Source organism: Lingula anatina, chromosome 6, assembly GCF_051362555.1.
Source record: "Lingula anatina isolate TDL-2025a chromosome 6, LinAna3.0, whole genome shotgun sequence".
Classification (NCBI taxonomy): domain Eukaryota; kingdom Metazoa; phylum Brachiopoda; class Lingulata; order Lingulida; family Lingulidae; genus Lingula; species Lingula anatina.
This window is the reverse complement of record NC_141772.1, coordinates 17,064,743-17,082,478: the sequence shown is the minus strand read 5'-3', so window position 1 is coordinate 17,082,478 and position 17,736 is coordinate 17,064,743. Positions and strand designations below refer to the sequence as shown.

The 17,736-nt window shown below is 36.3% G+C and overlaps 1 protein-coding gene across 1 annotated transcript; it reads right to left on the bottom strand.

Moving 5' to 3' along the window:
- Positions 1 to 35: 35 nt before the first annotated feature.
- LOC106176012 (uncharacterized) lies at positions 36 to 17,598 on the bottom strand. The gene is made up of 32 exons (XM_087015466.1): positions 17,402 to 17,598; positions 16,862 to 17,031; positions 16,375 to 16,447; positions 15,719 to 15,792; positions 15,165 to 15,287; positions 14,620 to 14,761; positions 14,090 to 14,223; positions 13,432 to 13,605; positions 12,636 to 12,979; positions 12,197 to 12,374; positions 11,763 to 11,968; positions 11,299 to 11,395; positions 10,895 to 11,021; positions 10,339 to 10,564; positions 10,031 to 10,106; positions 9,505 to 9,642; positions 9,217 to 9,350; positions 8,674 to 8,809; positions 8,137 to 8,291; positions 7,703 to 7,853; positions 7,248 to 7,382; positions 6,524 to 6,724; positions 6,016 to 6,123; positions 5,550 to 5,678; positions 4,837 to 5,040; positions 4,466 to 4,573; positions 4,082 to 4,189; positions 3,166 to 3,278; positions 2,752 to 2,818; positions 2,417 to 2,523; positions 1,697 to 1,833; positions 36 to 1,321 (listed from the first exon to the last, which is right to left on the bottom strand). Exons 1-32 carry the CDS (start codon positions 17,541 to 17,543, stop codon positions 867 to 869), a joined length of 4,872 nt encoding a protein of 1,623 aa, XP_086871592.1. The 5' UTR covers positions 17,544 to 17,598; the 3' UTR covers positions 36 to 866.
- Between the last annotated feature and the right edge of the window lie 138 nt (positions 17,599 to 17,736).

Below are 17,736 nucleotides of genomic sequence, written 5' to 3'. Positions count from 1 at the left end.
TAAAATACAGGTAATTAGTGAACAAAGTCTAGTGCTGAGGTTTTACAGAATCAGCATGGATTATTTTTGGAAATTGTTACAAGTTCAGCAGTGATTATCTTCCAATTGTGTGTGTATATTTTTCTTTGACATAAAGCAGTTACCCAAACTTACATCAGTAACATACCAACTTATTCCTTTCATGTAGCCACATTTTTTTAAAAAATAAAACAAAATTCATCCATGTTTGACCAGTTTTTACTTATTATTTCATGTCACTTGAAAAATTGATACGTGTTGTACAAACCTTATATTGCACCAGATTCACAAATTATGGCTAATTTGAATGATTTACTATTCAATTTTTTTAAAGAGCATTTTAGTTATTTTCAAAATTAAAACTTAAGCCTCATCTGAAGATACCATATTATGCAAATCTGGCACCTTATGCTATGAAAAATATGATAATTGATGTATCTTCAATATTACCCCAAAATCCTAATACTTACTTAATGTTTGCCAAATGCCATACTTAATTTTCTTTGACTCAAACATGTATCCAGCTCAGGTTTTTAATATGGGGGAAGTAACAATCTGTCATCAGTTAGAAGAAAACCTGTAATCTGTTTAAAAGAAGTATGTACCAGTCCCCTGTAATCCTGAAAGACCCTAACTTTAGTTTAGCACATTTTAATTTGTTCACTTGGACCCTTGGACATGTGAATTCACAATTCCTTCATAGATGGTTTTCAAATTACACCATAAAGGTTTTTAACTTTGAAACTAGCAAGGTTCTGACAGCTTATGCTTATTAGGCTTTTCGTGTGAAATCTTTTTCTCAGCTGGATTAAATACATCTTTGAACATCCTACAGTCTGTAATGTAGGTCATGCCACTGGTATATCTTGTACAGTAGCAAACACACACTTAGGACATGCCATAGGAATATAGCCTTTCTTCTTGTAATACTGTGATAGCAACATTGCACTATTATTGAGTGGCAGACGACCTTTAGTGAGGTCATTGGACAACTGGGTCAGGGTCGTATCTAAAAACATCTTTTCAGTGAAGTTGTGTCCACACGTGAAAAGCACTGCCCTGACTGGCTGAGGGGAGCTAGAAACCTCTTCGTTGGTTTGTAGAAAAGATGGCCTTGCTGCAGTGAGATATTCTATCTCATTAGTGGACATTGTTATATGGCTCCTCTTTTCCACATCTTTGCTGAGGTTCTGAAGGATCTCCTGCCAGAGTTTGTCTATTGGTATAAGATTTTGTTCTGGCTCCACCTTCAGTCCAGCTGTCTCACCTGACAAGATCTGACAGTATTCTTCACAACCTTGACCTACAAACAAAAAATAGAAAAAAAATTGGAAAAAATTATAAGATTACAGTGCTGCTTCTTACCTGTACATAAAATGTTTATCATTTGTTACCCGGGATATCACACACACAGATAGAAGAGTGCATAGAAAGACCTCCTAGTTATATATTAAAACTATACAAAGAGCTGTATACTACATCTATATACTAGTTTATACAATCTAAAATACAACAGTATAACATTTAGCAAAATGTTTTTAGTTCATTCTTGGATAAAAGAGAACACTTTTCAGAGGTTTTCAACCTTGGAGGTCTTTCCACAGAGTGACACACTGGATGGACATTGGAATGAGACTAAATATCAAAAGCTTATAATTTATTTGTAAACAATAAGTACCTTTTTCTATTCGGTTCACTACATTTGCTGTCAGACCGAGAAGAAACTTGGTAGAGAATTGTTTTTTGATCTCTTCTGGAATATTGCCAAGTTTAGGATCAGTCGATACTTCATCCTCATTCAACTCACTGTTTTCTCTGAAATTTAAAATCATTAGCTGTAATTGTTTTGGCTTAGTCTTTTTACCACACCATTGACTGGCACATACAGACCCGTGTCAACTGGCATTAAGTTGGAGATTTAATTACTGTATCCTGCAGGGACGACGTGTGGGGAGGCGGAGAGACTATTAAAAGATTAGGCGGTTTTCTTTCATGTACGTCCGCCATTTTTAGGTCACCTGGCTCAATTCGTTGAGAATCCGCTCTAAGTACCTGAAAGGTAAAACTTGGACAAATCAAGATTTATTTCAAAGTATATTTTAAAATGATGATTCTAAGAAATATTTAATAATTCATTTTGAAACAATCTTCCCATTCAAGGACCATTCATATTCAATTTGCTACTAAAAGGAAAATACTTGATGCAGTGTTCATTTTCTCTTTCAGACTGGAAATAGTTGAACCCACAGCAGCAAAGGACAGGATTACATGATCTGCTGTGCACCAAGTAGAAGTTGAATATCTGTGCTCAAAATCAGGTTAACTAGTGATGTCAGTTAGATTTTTTCTGATCCAAGTTAACCCAGTTGTGAACATGACCTCCAGTTGCCTTGGTTACCTGATGGCCATTAAGCTGAGAGGGTATGCAATTTGGTCCATGTGTGAATTCAGCAAGGACTCCAAGTCTGAGACTGGCAACTTCTGGCGGTCCCAAAAATCAAACACCTAATAGGGATGAGTTATAATTTTGTAAAAGTTTGTAAACGCGATATTCTAAAGATAGACCAACAACTTTCTTTTTCAAAACAAACATTGTGATACAAAAAGCATGTTATAATTTCAGAGAAACATTTTCATTACTTCTAAGGCAATTCAAATGTCAGCTGTAACAATGAATTTAATTGTCAATATTTACCTGTCATAAAATCAGTTTAATTTTAAGTTTTTGCTTACGTGTCCTAATGTCTGCCTTATGGTCTCCTTAGCTGGCTCCCTCTGGTAGTGGTTCTGATGAAGACCACTGCACATAAATAATGTTAATATTCTAAATACATTTAAACAATATCTTACACTGATAGTTACAGACTAGAGCCTGGGATTTGAAACAAATATTTGAACATTTATCATTAGACCATACATATAATCAGCCCCAAGTCTAGGAACTGCCTAAGGACCCATCAAAACAGAATTTAATACCATGAACAGAATTCTGATTCAAAGGAAAAATCTGTAGAAACCAAATTGTCAATGAATTTTATTTTGTTAGCATGATTCATCTATTTAACTAACGAACTTACATAAAATGCAAAACTTTTAATCCAAAATTATATACTGTCGACATTTAAAACTTTGTTTGTGTAAGCCTACCTAGATAAGCTGACATGCTTCAGGTAAAAAGTGATAATCCTTGCTGCAGTTTGACACATATTCTCCACCTGTCCTGCACACTGGGACAGCCATCTTAGACGGTAGTACAGCGCCTGGATTAGAGGGAAAATCTTGATCAATAGAGGGTACTGGGGAAGACAGGATTGTGCCGTGATGTGATGTCAAGTGGTGTAAGACTTGAAGCTGATTGGTCATTTTTAGCTGGAGGTAAATGGGAGTGGGCTCAGAGGCAAAAGCAGTTTTTCCATCAACAAAGTGAGATAATAGGCACATGAGTTGAAAATATGTTACGATACTTGAAGGTGCTAAATTGTGCTCAATTTGCAGTGAATTTGTTTTGAAAGATATGCTGCATCGACCAAGGCACGGTGATACAGGGCCTATTTCCTAAGGCCTATTTCACGGCAGACTGTTTTATTTTTGGCGCTTCCTTCTAATTTAGGTTGTACCTCACTCTACAACCATATGGCAAGGAGGCCCTTGACGGCATCTTCAGACCATGATACTCTTTTGCAGCTGCTGATACTCATAGTACTCAAATAGCTGCAAGGATTTCCCGCAAACAATATCAGTTGATTAATTGCCCACTTGTGCGCATGTGTTCCATATGAAACACAATTTTAACCATCTTTCAGTTAACGAGTGTTAGGAGAATTTATCCACTGGTTAGACTTATACGCTGGTTAGTGCTAAACGTCCTTTATAAAACTTGGCCCTGGTCTTGACCGTGATTTGGAGTTAACTCAGCTCCTGATCTGGGTTTATTTCGACCGCGGTTAGGGGAACGTCATCCGTTCACTTTAGAAAAGTTAACCCCAATAGGCCTGAGGTTAGACCTTGACCGTGGTTGAAAGTGCTAGTGTGAATGGCCTACTTAACACCAGGTTGATCTTACCTGTGAGTAGAGCCCCCCTGACTGGCAGACGTCTGCTGCAGACTGACAGTCCTCATGATCTATGCACATCCGCAACAATTTTGTAGGTTCACAGAAACTAGACATATGCTGAAAACAAATGTCTGATTTTAAATTAAAGACATATTTTTGTTTTATCACATAAACTTGCTGCAGTAATATCAATATTATTATATAAATGTGTAAAAACCACTTGATCTTATCAGGTGTCACCAAGTTTTCATACATGTAGCTTACTAAAACTTATTCTAATTGTTCTGAGTGAAAAAAAAATATTTCTCAAAATATCAAAACTTTCGCTTTTAATTTTCTTAAAAAAAGTAATTAATGACAGAGGATAAAAATCAACAGCAACAAACAATTCACCTTCAAGACAACAGCAATGACCTGGGAACCATACGGAGGATCAACAACAGTTGACAAGTTTGGGATCTCCAAGGACTCGCTGACATCCTCATAGCAGTCATCAGACCACTGCAAACATAACAAGATCATTTTATAAGTGAAGTATACTTGCTGTGAATATTAGAATTCACTTGTTACTTTTTCCAAGTTAAGATAAACAGCTGGTAACATTTACAAGAAAATGACTTTATAGATACCAATTTGCTAAATATGGTGTTAAAACTTTTAAAGAATGATAAAGGCCCCAAACAATCTGATCATCAAGTTACATCAATTCATCTAACTTCAGTCCAAGATAGTCCAGGTTTGAGCCCCCTTTCCTGTTCACCTACCCAGTCTGAACTGTCATGGCTGTGTTTTCTCTTGGTCTTGGGCATTAAAAGTTTCCTGCTAAGAATGGTCAGAGATGGGAACCCTTTCAGCTGAGTGGGCACCAAGAATTCCCTCTCAAAACCCCCAGAGCTGCGATCTCTGGAATGTTTGGGACGTCTGTTGGAGTATTTGCTGGTTGATTCCAAATGTTCTGACCATCCCAGCTGTAAATGAGAAAAGAATATCAATTCATTACAATTTTACAATTTGCAAACAGGGTTATCATGAGGCATTTTTTATCACTTTGCTCCATGAAACCATTAAAATGTTTGCAAAGGTATTACTTTAAAAGTTTTGGCATCCTTTAAAATATTATCTGAGCTGAGGGCAAAACAATGGCACTTCCGGATCTTGTTTTAACTATATTTACTGTCTACTTATTTACCATTCTTCCTATATTACTCTAATTCATAGTTTACATAAATGTGAAATGCATGAAGTGTACAATGTATTCACGGTTTACAAGATTTTTGCCATTCACTATCCTACACAGTCATGCATCACAAGTCACTGAGATAAATCATTTATTTAAGTTCACACCAAATCTTTCCTTCATAAGACCAATAACATAAAAACACTAAAGAGGCCATGTGTGTGTCCTTCAAAGGAATTTCTTAATTTATTTCATTATCAGCAAAACTAATAAGACATAGAAATGCTTTAAACTCATTACCTGTCCTGTGTCATTTCTTCCCCAGCTGTAGACCGCACCCTCAGAATCCAGAGCAATGGCGAACTCTGCTCCACAGCAGACGTGAACGATCTTCTTGTCATTCACAGACACTACCATGGTGGGCTGCGTCTGGAAGAACGTAACAATGAGAAATTCTAATCAATTGTCAATTAACTAAAAAAAAGTATTGTGAAGTAATTCTGACTTAACCCAGACCTCTAAAAGTGGTCCAATCACCAGTACCTTAATCTTTATTAAGGTTTTACAATGGACATATGTAAACATAATCCACCTGTCTAGACAAAAGACAGGACTTACATCTAAAACATTAACTCCAAAGTCTTTTACTTATGAGTCTACACAATCTCCTCCAATTCAGGTTGATATATAAAAATATCTGCTGATATATCAAATTTTCTTGATAACAACTTATGAGATTTCACTTTAATACCAAAACTGCACTGACCTGTTCCATTTTACTTCCTAAGCCAAGCTGGCCATCATAGTTCTTCCCCCAGGAATACATCTCCCCATCCTGGGTTATCATCACACTGTGGTTATTACCACAGGAGACCTACAGTTAACAATATCACAACTTCAGTATAACCTGTCTCAGATATAGGAGCAGGTGATAAGATGTAAATACCTACTTGTTCACAATAATTAAATTCCTGCTTTTTGACAGTTTACCCAAAATCACATAATTTTTCTCAACTTTCTTGCTCTAAAAACAGAATATCTCTATAAAGAGGCAGATTCCTATCATAACATAGAGTGTAATCAAGCGAGACACTAATGCAGCAACCATCATTATCACGAAAAGCTTTTTAATATAACCACAACCTAATATTATGCACATATACGCCATTAAGCAGTCAATTTATCAAGAACCAGGAATACGACTTTAAAAATTAAATAACAACTTGAAAATTCAAAAAACAAGTCACACAAGCAGATTTTTCTGGGTACATTACCTGTACAATTTTATCAAACACCATAGTGGTGTCAACCAGCTGAGGCAACAGGTGTTTGGGGATATCAGGAGGCCGCTGAGGACCCCCATGTACAGACCCTGTGGCACTCATACGCTGTCGTCGTGTCAGGTGAGCCATGTAGCGCAAGACTTGGGGGCTTGCACCCCACACATAGACTTGGTTGTCTATTGTAACTGCTATCTATTAAAAAAATGCAAATGGGCAGCCTTAGCATGTGCATTCTATTAAAATCAACAGATTCCAAATTTTTCTTTCCCCTTTTTACAACCTAGTGAGTACACTAAAAGGCTAATTTATTTTGTGCATCACATTTATTAGCAAGAGACTTTGGTTAATCTATAATTTTAGTTTATATTTAAAATGGTCTAGATTTGATATTTTAACAATTTCGAAATTTCTTGTATCTTAGCACTTTAACTTTTTTTTAAAAAATGTATCCAATCAACTGGTTGAAAAATCACATGAAAAGCCTGTCATTGCTCATTTCTTTAACTGCCAGTCTAATGTTTTACCACTGCAATGTAAATTATGTCCAAACTAGACAAAATGCTTGGGTAGAAAAGTTCCAGAAGAATTTCCATGACAGAGAACTGCTGGCAAATTAAATTATAAATCATTTATAGCTAAAAAAAGGCACTCTGACCACTGACTGGACTGTCCTGTAATTACATTATGGTAGTTCACTGGACTGGCCTGTACTTACATTGTGGAAGTATTTGGTGGCTACAGTGTGGACAGGTTCTGGAATTCCATTCACTTTGATTGGAAAGGTTCGTTTCTCTGTCTTGGCATGTCCAAGCTGTCCAAACATCCCACAGCCAAATGTGTACACTTCACCCTGGGGGTGACAGTATGATAAAGCATTAAGAAATGTTATCGTTCAGTTTAAATGTTCTTTAAATGTCAAGGAGAGACTATAAGTGTTATAACACTAACCCCAGCTGTGCAGACCACGGAATGACTATAACACTTACCCTAGACATGCAGACTACAGACTAACACTTACATTAGACGTGCAGACCACAGAGTGACTATAAGACTTACCCTAGCCATGCAGACCACGGAGTGACTATAACACTTACCCTAGCCGTGCAGACCACGGAGTAACTATAACACTTACCCTAGCCGTGCAGACCACAGAGTGACTATAACACTTACCCTAGCCGTGCAGACCACAGAGTGACTATAACCAGCTGATATCCTGGTCACTTGTTTGTCATTCAAGGCCTGGATGTTGGTTGGTAACAGACAGTCCTCCACATTCCCATGCCCCAGATTTCCATGGACTCCCCACCCCCAAGTGAATACCCTGAAATAATGTACACATATGTAGTAGTATGAAAAGTTCATAAAATTCCTTTTGGTCAAATTGAAATATTTGCTTGGAGATGCTATTAAAATTGAAATATTCAGAGATATTTTCCCTTACATCTAAATGAAGTAAAATTATCAACTGACATTGCTTTAAAAACCAACCAATTAATCCAATTTTTCACTGTAGAAAACAATATTATATACTATGCTTTACCAATTGAAAACAATATGATCAGACATAAAGACCAGCAAACCCATTATAAACACTGTGCCTGTACCTGCCATCTGCTGCCAGTGCCATGGAATGATATTGACCACATGACACACTCACAAACTGGACATCCTGGACACTGTCCAGTAACATAGGTCGAGTGTACTTTTGTCTCTGACCAGCACCCACTTGGCCATACTGAGAGCTGCCCCAACTGTACAGCTGGAAACAACAGCAGTTGTGGCAATATTCAACTTTATATTAACCAGGTTGATAGATGAGCACAGTTTATGAACATTTATTGGTTTTCACTTTAATGAAAATATGAATAAATAGATGACTGTTACCTTGAAAGAAAAATGCTACACCAGCATTAAATAGATTAACAACTGAGTAAAAGAAAACCATGTTTCCCAATTATTTTAACCAATTTGAATGACATTGTCCTTATTAGGACAATACTAGGATAACCTACCCCCTGACTGAACAACACTTGGGTGACCTATGTCCTGATTGGACAACACTGAGGAACCCTACCCCTTAATTGGAAAACATTAGGATTACCTTACACAGCCCTTGATTGGACAACACTCATTTAACTTACCCCCTGATTGGACAATACTAGGGTGTGCTGAGCTCCACAAGACACTGAGACAACCTGTATCTTCAGCATGTGCAGTGTCTCCACTCTCTGTACTTGTGACAGCCCATGTGGTGTGGTGATGTCTCCATGGCCCAGCCTACAACAAAACAAAGATGAACATGGGTTTATGATTAAATCTCATACTGGAGGTTAGGTTTGAAATGAACATCTATATGTTTGAGGTCCCCATTCCTGACAACAAAACTTACCTGCCATGGTCAGTGTTTCCCCAGGTGTACATGTCCCCATTCCTGGTCAGAGTACTTACCTGCCATGGTCAGTGTTTCCCCAGGTGTACAGGTCACCATTCCTGGCCAGAGTACTTACCTGCCATGGTCAGTGTTTCCCCAGGTGTACAGATCACCATTCCTGGCCAGAGTACTTACCTGCCATGGTCAGTGTTTCCCCAGGAATACAGGTCCCCATTCCTGACCAGAGTACTTACCTGCCATGGTCAGTGTTTCCCCAGGTGTACAGGTCACCATTCTTGACCAGAGTACTTACCTGCCATGGTCAGTGTTTCCCCAGGTGTACAGGTCACCATTCCTCGCCAGAGCGCTGTGGTTCTGACCACATCCAATAGCTGCCGGCTGCAGAGTCAGAAGTCGTGGCTTCTTGGAAAAACTTGTTTCTAAATCCTGAATGACAAAATTGCTACTTTATGGTATTTTGCAGTGATACAACATGAACTTTATATAAAAACTGTTTTGAATCCATGAACAAACGAAATGCCTGATATGAGCTAAACATGGGATAAAAGCAAACCACCCATTTTCCTTACTTAATACTTACATCACTTTCTGCCTCATATGACATGTCCTCCTCTAAGAAATCAGTGCTAAACTTTGGCTGTCTGTGTTTCTCATTCAAGTGTAGTACAACCAGGATAAAAAAATGAACCAATTCTGACACACTCGGCATCGTGACATCCTGAACAGTAAATAATAAAAAGAGATATATATTTCCCTTTTATATATCAATCAAAATGGTGTAATAATGTTGGTTAAAAAGAATCATATTAAGGTTAAATAATGTGTACAGTTAATACAAAGCAAACTAACTTTCTTCATTTTATAAAATTTACTTTGCAAAATATAACACTGTATGGTTGATTTGCAATTAAAAAGGGGCAAAGACATCTAATCTACTTAAAAATCCCTCCATGTTTCTTGCATCTGGATGTCCTTTAAACAAATAATATAAATTGTACATTAAAATTTGTTTGCTCCTAATAAATAAATACAAATGTTTTGGAATTTTTTACATGAAATTTACAGAAGATCATATGTATTCTATGACTGAAATAGCTAACACTTACTCCAGCACTCTCGCTGTGATCACTCATTGAAGATACAGAGGACATGAAAGATGACATGCTGGATACACTATGGGATCTGCAAGGAAATGACAACAGTGCACTTTAACTTAAACTGGAAATAATCACATAAGAAATAAAATTCAACTACTATTATGGTCAATAATCTAGTCTGTTCAAGTGAAATTATATTTAATTAAACATAACATTTTTGTATGACAAAAGTTGTAATGAAATTAATAAATAAAGCTGTGGAAAAGTGCTTAATACACATTGAGAGTGAGAAAGTAGAGAACAATATTTTACAGCACCTCCTGTTCTTCCTCCTCCCCCATCCCTCGTTGTCCAGTTCTTTGGCCATTATCTCTCTGACCACTTGTTTGGAAGGGTCAAACAGCTGAGCCACCTGCAGCAGTGTGTTCAAGTCCATACTGGACAAAGCAATGGACAGCTGAGGCACAAACTGCATGGCCAGCTGAGGTTTCTCCAGAAGAAAGTTGACAAAGTCTTCTGTTGACATGCACCTTAAGAAAGTACCTATAGAGCAAATGTTTTGAGAATCTCAATATATCATATGATGAGAATACATTAATAAAGTAAAACATTTTACACTTAGTTTACTCAAAAAGTTTAGTCCCCTGAAATGTATGCTCTAGTGTGCAGACTTGGGGGCAATTGGAAAAATTTAATCCACTTTTATAGGTAAATAATTGGCAGAAAGGCATCTTCCATTCACTACATTTTATGTGCATTCAAAAGAGAGATTTATCAATTTGAAATGAATATCTGTCAAAAACTATAATTTCTTAAAGAGAGAATATAATAAAAACATGTTCTATTCAGAAAGAATTTTAAATAATTATTCACCATCTCTGACCCTGGCTAGATGTATGGACACTCCCTTCTGGGCCAGGATGTCCAGCTGTGGGGTGGTGAAGGTCACATGACCCTGCTGGACCAGCAGCTCCAAGGCATCTCCTATTAGACCACGACTCTGAAAACACACAGCACTGTCAACTCCATAATCAAGGGCACCATTTCATTTTTTAAAAATCCACTGGGATTTCATCATGGTTCACTTAACTACTACTCTTAGCTGATTTCACTGTATTTCATAAAGTATCTGTAATAAACTCTCTGATAATCAAAAAGCTATAGCATTGCAAAGCAGATGCTTTATCTAACATATGACTCCAATAAGAGGATATTTTGACTTCCTTTAACAGAGGGTGTTTTGACTTCCATGTCCGTAACTTTAAACATGATCCTACCTTGGCCAGTTCAAAGAGCAAGTCCATCAAGTTGTGCATTGACAGCAAGGTGAGGGCAGTCATCTCATCATAGGAGAAACTGCTCAGCAAGAAGTCCCTGAAAGTAGTTCTGTTATGATATTTCTTTTTTTCCAAAGGTCTTAAAATAAATACTGAAATTCCTAAATCTTAGACTGCCAGTAGTTTTCATTTAAATATTAGTCCAAAATCAGGAAAATTAATTGTGAGTTAGAATTTTAATTCTTAAAAGAACTGCAAGAACACTAAATTGTACAAACATCCTTCTTTCCAGTAAATGAACCAAGAATAACAAGCTGTGTTTTATAGTGGACCACTTCTACTTACTCTGTCCATGTAATGGAAGTATTTTCGAAATACATAGCACTTACGGCCGTAGTCTCAAAAATATTCATAACAAACATCTGTGTACCATCTCAAGATCTCTTATCTGTCACACAGAATACCTGAGTGCCTGAACCAGACCCTTGTCCTTCCCATTGGATGTCACTATCTGGTGCACGTAACAGTGGAGTGCCATGTCTGCCAGCTGCTTCTTCTCCGACGTATTCAGATCCAAGCTCCGATTACCAAGAACCTGTTTCAGATAGTTCATGACCTCTGGGATGCGGCCGTAGTGGGCAAAGTTGGCAACTCTCTTGATGTACGGACACTGAAAATGTTCTAACCTTTATTATGTGGCAGAATAGAATGTTATGCTGAAATTATTTATATAATAATTTTGATGAACACTATATCCCAAAAGCTTTATATTCATTTTCATAGAAAAATTTTTGTGAAAAGAGAAATTGTCATTCATTCCAAACCCTGCTGAGGTAAATATAAAACAAAATGAACAGAAATACATATTTGTTCAGAATTCTTTCCATCAAGTACATACCTTGGACAACTGGTACAACCTAATAGAATGTACAAAGTCCCCCCTGGCCAGCCTGTACTCTGCAGCCAGCTCATAGAGCATGTTGATGTCCAGGCTCAGCATGATGCCCAGCAGCTCCGTCTGGTGGGAGTCCGAGGTCGTCAGCGCTAAGTCCAGGAAATACCTCTCTGGAGATACCCTAGAACATTCAAATTATTCCATTGTATTCTCTGTGGCCTTAATTTTATTCCAGGCATGTATCAGGTATTAATTGCATAACTAAAGTCTAAATGTCTTGCTGGCAGAATTAAATAGATTTAATAAATAGCTTTTATTTTAAACCCTTTGTTCAAATATGCCACAAAATACATGTATGATATGACCAACGTAATTACAGTTACATATAACTGGCACTGCCACAAGTCAATACAGTCATGTATTACTCTGTTATTAGCATTACCTGGGTCTGCATTCATAAGCCCCATCCTGTGTTACCACAATACAACCATCTAGCACAGTGTGGGTTGATATCTGGATACTGTATGCAGCACTTAGCTCTACAGCCTCAAGCTCAGACTTGGGTTTCTCTTGGGATGTGCCACCTGATCTTCTTTTGTTTGCATCTGTGGCCAATTTTTCATCTTTCTTAACAAACTCCCTGCTGGATGCAGAGGCGGACTTCTGCAAGAGCTCCTCTTCCCGCTTTTCATGCCAGTAAAAGGGATAAGATCTCTTAAAAACTGCCACAATGCTTTCACTTGCTGGAAATCCAAAGGCCTGGACTATGGCATCCTTGTTAAAATTCTAGTAAAGAAAATATAAAAGTGCAATTATTATATAAATTCCCTTTGAAAAAAATGAGATGTAAATGAAAGCTCGCTATTTGAAGAAAAACAATTTGAACAAAATAATTTGGATTCTGAATCAATCATAATAAGTTGCATTCACTGCATGCCTTTCTTGTGTATCAAAATATTTATTTAGCATGAACCATATCAGGCCCTTAGCCAGAAAATTCAAAAGGGGGATTCTTTTTCTGAAAGAGTGGACCTTTTACAATGAAACTTATGTGTACCTAGATAAAATTTTACCCAAAATGGACCTTTTCCTGACAAAAGGGGCAGTTCTTTTGAACCCCCGAACCCCCCCTGGCTATGGGCCTGCATATTTTTGTATTTGGATCTGTATACATTTCTCTGTGATGCCTTTAATATTTTATTTAAATTTTGTAATGATATTACATACTGGGAACTTACTATATGATCATCGAGGGAAGTCTCTGACATCTGATTGGACAAGAGCATCAGCTGTGTTTTCCCATCAGCCATCTGGGTCATGAACATGAGCTTGTCTGTCAGGAGTAAATTTTCTGTGTTTGCTGGAATCTTATACACAAACAGGGGGTTGTGCTCCAAATTACTGTCATAAACCTGTAGATGAAAATTATCATCATTTATTATAAAGCAGCAAAAGTAATATTATTATTATTATTATTATTATTATTATTATTATTATTATTATTATTAGATTGACAATGTTCTTTTTTCATCTAAAAGTGTATACATCTTATAAAGAATCAATGTTAAGTAAAAAAAAAAAAAACAAGTCAGTGATACAGGGACTACAATGCATGGTGGGTAAGTAAAAGACATTACTGAGTCAAACAAACAGAAAACTTTCCATCAATTTAAATCAAATACACACACAACATAGCTATCAATAAACATGAATTATCAATAAATTTTCAAATCCAGTATAACATCATCTGCCCAGAACATTCAGTAAAACAGATTTAACTTCTGGCTTTCTCAGTCTTATCCTGTGTCATTAAAAGTAAAGTACTAGACGTATACCAATTAAATGAATTTGCAAGATTCAGTGTTAAAAGTCATCCTTTTAAGAAACTTTTCTTACCTGATATGTCTGTGATTTACAATCATGTGCTGCCACAAAGTGTCTTCCCCTGGCATACTGTGCCGACAAAGTGATTCCTTTGCCAAAATTGTAGAATTTCAGAGGAATGAAGTCATGGGATAGTTCCTCTGAAACTAAAAAATGTAACATTTTTCCCTTCACATCCTTTCATATAGCACAATACAGAGCTTGACCCACAAAAGACTGAAATACACATGTACTAATATATTAAAATTAAATAAAAGCTACTTATAGATGAATTTGTGTAACATTAATTTTTTAGATTTTATGTATAGACACAACAGTTACTATATTTATAAAAACTAGTATTTCTTATAGTTTCAATTTTTATCTGTTACTGTTTGATTTATTAAGTTCTAGAAAGGTCACATCACAGTTACAATTAAATAAGTAAAAATCTACTCATTTATTCATAATGACTTTATCATTCTGCAGTCTTAGTCTTCAAGTGTGAATAACTCAATTTTATCATTATTTATCCTCCCTCAATGTTGTCTTCCTTTCCTCACCTGTCTGGTTAACAAAGTTATAGATAGGTAACACAGGTCTCCCATCCATTTGTTCATGCACACCTCTATCTTCCACCCAGTGAATCTCCATGTTCTTCTGTTCTAACAGCAGTTTCCACTGAGACCCTGACCTGGTGGAGATCTGGACACAAAGCAGACCTGATACATTATATCATTTCTATTTGTGATCTCCAGTTAATAAAACAAGGAGATACTGCTCCTGATTGTAGAGAGGTCATTCCTGTTTATCTTTAAAATGTTTTATTTCATGATAGTGTGGTCTAAATCTTGTAAACTGCCAGTTATACTTGTGAGAAAGGAAATAAAAAAAATTTCTATGGAGTATTTTGAGATTTTTACAAATGTACCACTTTCACAGTACTATATTAAACAGTCAAATTAATTTTTTTTTTAGAAAAGGCACATCCTTTTCATTTACACCATTAATTGAGAAAATATGTAAAATTGAAACATTTCTTAAATTTTGAGATTAAAGTGTCGATACTTTAACTGAAAGACTTGTCAAAATACCGCCCATATCTCACCAGAGCATAGGTAACAGACTGCCTATCATCCTGAACAAGATCAATATTCACAATGCCTTCTGGGATAGACGTCTCACCCAAAACTGTATTACGCAGTAGGTCGACACATAAAATATCTCCTTGCTGGATTAAGAAGTGTAAAAAGTTATCATTACTATGAGAAATGCGTTCTCTAACATGGCTAAAATGTGGTGTATGGTTACCAAAAGTGTTGTCAGAACTGCAAATTTAGCAAAAACTCACTGACATGAACAAGTGATAAGGGCCCCGTTTCACCCAGCCATTGTTACAAAACAATATTTCTTATTATAATTGTAAGTGTTGTTGGATCAATTTACCACTGCAACTAAAACTGAAATTTGACTTACTAGTAGTCTGGTAGAGTTGAACAGAACCAAAAATGTAATGGTTAAACAGGCCCCTAGGCTTGTATGAACAACAATTACTGTGACACCATTGTGGCATATAAGACTAAGAGTAAGAGGATTCACCAAACTGAAATCAAAGTGAATGAGATTTCAACATTTAAGATCAAGCTCTTGCTGAGCACCTACCTGTGTTCCTACCACAGCAATGTGCTGATCACTGAGAGTATACCACCAAGTTACACATGTGGGACTGCGGCCACCTGAAGTAGACAAATGTGGATATTGTTAACGTTTATGATCACTGAGAGTATACCACCAAGTTACACATGTGGGACTACGGCCACCTGAAGTAGACAAATGTGGATATTGTTAATGTTTATGATCCCTGAGAGTATACCACCAGGTTACACATGTGGGACTGCGGCCACCTGAAGTAGACAAATGTGGATATTGTTAATGTATATGATTCCTGAGAGTAAACCAGGACTGCAGCCACCTGAAGTAGTGAACTTGTGGTTGTAGAATGTTTATCATCTAATCAAAACCAAAGATGCTAAAGAGTAGGTCTTCGACTTGGCTACAAATACACTTAATTCAACCTCTGCTTCAATAGATAGAATATTTACATATGCCATAGTTATGGCATTGTAAATAAACCACAATCGTAAAATAACCAATAACTTTATTTTCAATTAAAATAAAATCAGAATTCTGCTATTTTTGAAAAAAAAATTTTTTTGTAATGCAAAATTAATGAAACGTGTCCTACTAGTACCCATACCCTGGTAAGGACATCACTATAACAATTTCCTTACAAAATTCAAGTTTATATCTTTTATTACCCTTTCCTAGCACTGGTTTGATCTCTGTCACATCATCTGTCTTCCACAGCTGGTTCACATGTGCACTGGGGTTCTACAATAGGCAATAAATTGATGTTTAAAATATAAAAACACCAAGCAAAATACCAGTCTCATTTTCTACACAGATAAGCTTTATATCATCACAGAACATCTTCCTTTTTCATTTTTTACTTTAAGATTGTTCATATCATTAAGCATAATTAACAGTAACACTGGTTTAATTTCAAGCACTTTTTTAATTGATATTTTTTAAGATTAATGTGCACAAAGTTTTATAACAATAATTATTTATATTTTGATTAACTTTACCATATTCTAACAGTCTGAAAATTATCTACTTTTCTTCTGATAGCCCATAATATTCTTGGTTTGGCTAAAAAAAAAATAGAAGTATATAAAGGCATTTTGAATAAGAAGACAATGTTCAGCTGGTTACAAAAACAGGTATACTTATCAGTTTACTGACCATCAAAGTGAGCACAGGGATGATGAAGAGATGCGTCTTCACTGTGATCACTAGCAGCCATGTGCCTGTAGCATCAAAGCAAAGGTCCACAATGGGTTGATCTGGTAGCCATGGGATCTGGCGTACTACTGGGGCGCGCCCTCTGATGCAGTACCGAAGGAGCAGGTAATCTTTTTGAAAAATGAATGTGTATTTTCATCTATATATTATTCATTTTTATGTCTAGATTATTAAAAAAAAGTAAACAGTAATGGTATTGTACTGCTTAAGGAGTATAATGATTATGATGTATTTAATGTAAGATAACAAATAATTATTAAACATGCGTATCTAGAAGATATCCAATACAGAAATGAAAAAAATTCTACACTTTTTAACTTATAATCTTTTCTTGTGAAGTTTCCATGATACCATGCTTAAAGTAAAGCGATTTTTCCACTGAACACTACGTTTGCACATTTATTTAGTACTTGTATGGCGTACAAATGAAGTCACATGACGTTCCTGCATTGATCGGTGGCACCTGCAATAAAAGCTTACCGTTTGAGAAGTACAGAGCCAACTGGCTCATTTCTCCAACTTCTTTCCATGCACATCGTCTCACAGTTGCATTCTGTCTGCTGCTCCCGTTGCCCGAGCCACCATACTTCAATATTTTAGCTAGTTCAAACAGAGGAAACATTTTCTCTACGCTTTGTTTTGGCCGCCATGACTAGACAAACATGGACCGGAATGTAGCGCAGTGATATAATTGATTTATATGTAGTTGGATTCCGATTCATGTATAGGTTTCAAATATTAATAGAGAAAAAAATATTAAATATTCAGAGGAAATTATATTTAAACATCTTTTATTATTGTATAATGAAAACGGC

Bases quoted from the DNA above. Each gene is read 5' to 3' on its own strand.
- LOC106176012 (XM_087015466.1), bottom strand. From the start codon at position 17,543: ATGTTTCCTCTGTTTGAACTAGCTAAAATATTGAAGTATGGTGGCTCG. The intron at 11,396-11,762 runs GTATTCTGTGTG...AACTACTTTCAG, and splicing joins GGTCTGGTTCAGGCACTCAG to GGACTTCTTGCTGAGCAGTT. The intron at 7,854-8,136 runs GTACAGGCACAG...ACATTATTTCAG, and splicing joins GCACTGGCAGCAGATGGCAG to GGTATTCACTTGGGGGTGGG.